General features: G+C 44.9%; 1 protein-coding gene across 3 annotated transcripts in view; it reads left to right on the top strand.

Annotated features, from left to right (window-relative positions):
• Positions 1 to 4,586, top strand: part of ZNF343 (zinc finger protein 343) — a 22,589-nt gene extending 18,003 nt beyond the window's left edge. For all 3 annotated transcript variants that reach the window (XM_011974557.1, XM_011974562.1, XM_011974568.1), the window contains exon 6: positions 1,766 to 4,586. In XM_011974557.1, the coding sequence (XP_011829947.1) occupies positions 1,766 to 3,261 (1,496 nt within the window). In that variant the 3' untranslated portion in view covers positions 3,262 to 4,586. The remainder of the gene's footprint in view (positions 1 to 1,765) is intronic.
• The last annotated feature ends 823 nt before the right edge of the window (positions 4,587 to 5,409 follow it).

The following is a 5,409-nucleotide window of genomic DNA, read 5'->3' as shown; positions in this document are numbered from 1 at the left end:
ACTCCGTCTCAAAAAAAAAAAAAAATATATATATATATACTGAATTATTATACAGCAAAGGGGCATGATAGAAAACAGAGTTCCTCAAAATGGCCTCAGTAAATCTAAATTAGTGAAATGATGACACTTTGCTAGTAAGGCGTAGGGATTAGAATCATAATGAGTATACACGGAGTCCCTTTAACAGGGTGTTAAGTGTAAGGAGCTTTTTGTTCCAGTGTTTAACACAAAATAGACACAAATGAGATTTCCTCTACTGAAATACTTCTCAGTGATGTGGGGTGTTACGTCACTGCCATATATATATTCACACTGTAGTCTGAATGACCTGGTATGCTTCTAGATAAGCCAAAAAGATGGCAGCGAATCACAGTCAAAATATCAAGACAAAAAGTTCATGTCACAAAATACCAGAATAACCACAAGTCTTATAAGAGATGACTGGCCAGAAATAGAAGCAAATAATGAGTTACTTTGAGAACCCAAGTAAACCAAATAAACCCAGGGAGTGCTCAGTGACAGCAAGCAGAGCCTGACGGCTGCTGAGAGCCTCACCCATGGCAAGGCTGCCAGAAGCAGCTTTGAGCACCTATGGAGCAGTCTACACACAGCTATGTTCCTCTGGCAGTCCAGCAGTTCCAGCACTGGTGAGTGCCCTGTCAAAGCAACCAAAGGGAAAACACATTGTCAAAAACTAAAAGACCACAAAAGGTCAAAAAATCAAATGGCACAAATCATTTACTTAACAGGCAAGGAGACACAGCAGTGAAGAAATTCACTGTATAGTTTGGTGAAGGGGAAAAAATAAAAGGTTTTTACTCTTAGGGAGCAGTTTCATGATGGTTATGCTAAATAAGGTTTGAAAACTACATTCTGGATAGGATAGGATGAGTTTTTAGGGACAGACACAGTTGATTATAAAGATTCCAGTGTTCCTTAGTTAGGCAGAAGTCTTCAATTAGGCCCAGTAGGGTCTGGGGCCAAGTACGTGGTCATTTCTCAGCATCAATTGGATAGATCCTGTTGTGATGAAATGCAACATCCGGTTTTGATATTTTGTAGGCAGGTGCTGCTGTAAATGAAAAGTTTTTCTTTTTACTGATTTATGAAAAGTGGAAAGGCAGATTTTGTTGTTTTGGCTTGGTGCCAGAATCCTAAAATCATAGACCATGTCTTTCTTGTTCATTGTTGAATTCATAATACTTAGTAGAGAACCTAATACTTTGACATTTTCTAATAAGTCTTTGTTTACAGGTGGGCAGCCTGAAATTTATATTTGTTTTATATACAATAATTTCTTTAACCAGTATTCCATACACTTTCTCCTACATTCGGAAGCCCTTCAGACTGAGGGACTTTTTATGTCTATGAGACCCTTTTTTATATAATAAGAAAAGTCATAAGGGGATTTCTACATGTGTCATAGAGACCACTATCTCCAAGCAGAACAAAGAGTTGTGGATAGTATATACCAATGTGAATGTCTGTGGCTTAGGAGAAGGCTAACTATAATTGAAGTTGTTTACAGAGCAGAATACTCACTTGAGAGGTTCCTGGTTTCTCAAGATATTTTTGGTGTGGATTTTCTGGATCTCAATAGAAAATGTGATGGAATGTAAAGGAATCATTGCTCAGAAGCAAATTGTGTTATACTTATATTATCAATTACAGGTATGGCAGTAAAACATTCTCTGTCCTAAGACAAGGCAGAACAACTCAGCAGCCCTACTTATGGCTACTCTAACTGAAAACTTTCATTCTTCAGCAGAACCAAAGCCAGAAATCTACCCTTGTTCCTCCTGCCTTCTGGCCTTCTCCTGTCAGCAATTCCTCAGCCAGCATGTACTTCAGATCTTCCTGGGCTTATGTGCAGAAAATCACTTCCATCCAGGGAATTCTAGCCCAAGGCATTGGAAACAGCAGAGGCAGCAGTATTCCCATCTAAGCTGTTGGTATGAAAATGCAGAAGGTCAGGAGAGAGGAGGTGGCTCCAAACCCTGGTCTCCAAGGACAGAGGAGAGAGAAACCTCAAGGGCATTCCCCAGCCCACTCCAAAGACAGTCAGCAAGTCCTAGAAAAGGCAACATGGTGGTAGAAATAGAGCCCAGCTCAGCCCAAAGACCAAACCCTGTGCAGCCAGACAAAGGCTTGAAGGAATCAGAAACCTTGAGATTTGGAGCAATCAACTGTAGAGAGTGTGAACCGGACCGTAGCCTGGAATCAAACTTTATTACAAACCCGAGAACCCTCTTAGGGAAGAAGCCCTACATTTGCAGTGATTGTGGGCGAAGCTTTAAAGATAGATCAGCCCTCATCAGACACCATCGTACACACTCGATGGAGAAGCCTTATGTGTGCAGTGAGTGCGGGCGAGGTTTTAGCCAGAAGTCCAACCTCAGCAGACACCAGAGAACACATTCAGAAGAGAAGCCTTACTTGTGCAGGGAGTGTGGGCAAAGCTTTAGAAATAATTCCATCCTCAAGAGACATCAGTGGACTCACTCAGAAGAGAAGCCCTATGTTTGCAGCGACTGTGGGCGAGGCTTTAGTGAGAAGTCATCCTTCATCAGACACCAGAGGACACACTCCGGTGAGAAACCCTATGTGTGCCTGGAGTGTGGACGAGGCTTTTGTGACAAGTCAACCCTCAGAAAACACCAGAGGATACACTCAGGGGAGAAGCCTTTTGTTTGCAGGGAGTGTGGACGAGGCTTTAGCCAGAACTCAGATCTCATCAAACACCAGAGGACACACTTGGATGAGAAGCCTTATGTTTGCAGGGAGTGTGGGAGAGGCTTTTGCGACAAGTCAACCCTCATCATACACGAGCGGACGCACTCTGGAGAGAAGCCTTATGTGTGTGGTGAGTGTGGCCGAGGCTTTAGTCGGACATCACTCCTCCTTGTCCACCAGAGGACACACTCAGGGGAGAAGCATTATGTCTGCAGGGAGTGTAGGAGAGGTTTTAGCCAGAAGTCAAATCTCATCAGACACCAGAGGACACACTCAAATGAGAAGCCTTATATTTGCAGGGAATGTGGGCGAGGCTTTTGTGACAAGTCAACCCTCATTGTACATGAGAGGACACACTCAGGAGAGAAGCCTTACGTGTGCAGTGAGTGTGGCCGAGGCTTTAGCCGGAAATCACTCCTCCTTGTCCACCAGAGGATCCACTCAGGGGAGAAGCATTATGTTTGTAGGGAGTGTGGGCGAGGCTTTAGTCATAAGTCAAATCTCGTCAGACACCAGAGGACACACTGACGGGAGAAACCTGTGTATGCAGGGGTCGTGAACAAGACCTGAGTCATCAGTCAAGCCTCATGTTACCCCAGAGACACACATGGGAAGTAGACCCTGTGTATGCCAATTGTGAGTGAAGTTCCAGAGATGTGTCGACCTTTATCAGGCATGGGAGGGACAGGTTCAGGAGAGGAGCCTTATGAGTATACAGTATGGGCAACTGTAGCCATCAGTCAGCCTTCAGCATGCACAAGAAGACACACTTAGGAGAGAAGTTTATGTGTAGGGACTGTGGGAAGGCTTTAGCAATAATCAAACGTTTACCAAACATCCAATGACCGCCTCAGGGGAGGGCACCCTTGTCTGGGGAGTGTTGGTGAGCATCAGCAAAAGAATGGACAGTCAGGCACAAGGTGGCCCTCCGGAAGGAGGTCTTTGTTTGCAGGATGTATGGGCAAAGCTTTTGTGATCACACACCACAGGGAGACTCTGCATGTGGGGACACTGTGGAGCTCTGCCCAGATGACCTTTTCATGGCTAACACCCCGGCTGCTTGAGAGAACAGCGTTGCTGCTGGCAGTGATGCATTCCACTCCGGAACTCGCTCTCAGCCACAGGGAACTGCACACACCACAGGGGCTATGCCTCTTTGCAGGGATAGCTTCTGGCCCCAACCCTTGACTCAATGCGGACAATTCCAGAAGGTCATTCCAGATCCAGAGATCCCCATCAAACTGAAGGATCACTGGGTTGCAGACACGTTGCACATCAGCTCTTCCTCTGCCCAGTCCTGCCCTCACTCCCCAATGAATCCTCAATTTTCCATCTCATTGTCTCTCCAGAGAATTGATTCTAAGACACATTAGGTATATAAGGGGTGTAGATAAGGCTTCAGCCACAAGTCACCCCTCAATAAGCCCCAGAGTATATAGAATAGAAATTCTGCACATGTCGGGAGAATGGACAAGGACTTAGTAAAAAGGCACACCTAAGCAAAGAACAGCTTTTTTGGGACAAGCTTTACATGGGTGGGGAGGGAAAATGTGAAACACGTTAGCAATAAGTTCAACCTCATCTTGTACTAAAGGAGGACACACTCAGGGAGAAGACCTGTGTGTGCAGGGCTTGTGGGTGGAGCTTCATCCCGATGTCCCTCCTCAACTGACTTAGGAAGACAGAGTCTTTACCCCAAGTCACTACCTCACTCACCTCTGAGGGGTTTTCAGGAGATGTCTTGACTCCCCCATGTACTCTGAATGTGAGCGAAGATGGCAGTAACTGTTAAATAAGCATTCTTTTCTACTTCTTGGAATCGGAATAAAAAAGTAGGCTTTATTTAAGTAATCGAAAAATGATCAACTCGTTTTATTTTCATATACCAGTTCTTTTCCATGTTTTCTTATCCCTTTGTTTTAGTTCAAAATTTCTTTAGTAAGTTCAGGCTGTGTGGCTTGGCCACTCAGCTGACCGGAAAGGTGCAAGGAATTCAAATTCACAGTCAGGGTTTCCTGCATGAATTCAACCCTTGAGAATCAATCTAATAGATTTTTTGGAGAATCTGATCGTTTTCATGTGGAGGAGTGATTAGGTTCTAGAGACAGGCCAGTTGCAGGGAGGGGATTTTCCAGGTCTCCAGGGGCTGGGTTGCCTCTTCTCCAGACTGGTCACTTTCTTCAGCTTCTGTGAAAGCTTCCTTCCCTAGGTATTCTCTTTCTCTCTTTGTGTCTTTCTCTTTCTCTCCCCACCTCGCCCTCTCTCTTTTTCTTTCTTTCTGCAGGTGTCTTTGCTGAATACTTCTCTACTCCACTGAAGTTTTGCAGTCCTTAATGATCTGCTCAGTCCTCCAGTTCTAGGGACCCTTTAACCACATCCCCCCGGCAGCCTTCTAGATTGCAGGGGCAGGTCCTTTAACCATGCCCACACTGTTCTCGAGTCATGAGTCATTGCTTTGGGCCTCTTAGCTACTCCCCATGTCAGATCAACAATAATAGATGTAAAGACTCCTAAACATAGCTCCGATACCATGTCCCCTTGGCCCTCTAATTCTAGGGCCCAGTCCTGCTAATGATACCCACACATCATCCCTCTAATAACTGGTCTGAGACAACCTAGTCATACTCCGTCCATTGTTTTTCAGGCCAAGGATCTTTTACCCACACCCTTTTTTAA

This window comes from Mandrillus leucophaeus, unplaced genomic scaffold (assembly GCF_000951045.1).
Source record: "Mandrillus leucophaeus isolate KB7577 unplaced genomic scaffold, Mleu.le_1.0 Scaffold101, whole genome shotgun sequence".
Lineage (NCBI taxonomy): Eukaryota > Metazoa > Chordata > Mammalia > Primates > Cercopithecidae > Mandrillus > Mandrillus leucophaeus.
Note: the sequence above shows the minus strand (reverse complement) of the source record. Positions and strands in the feature narration are given on the sequence as shown.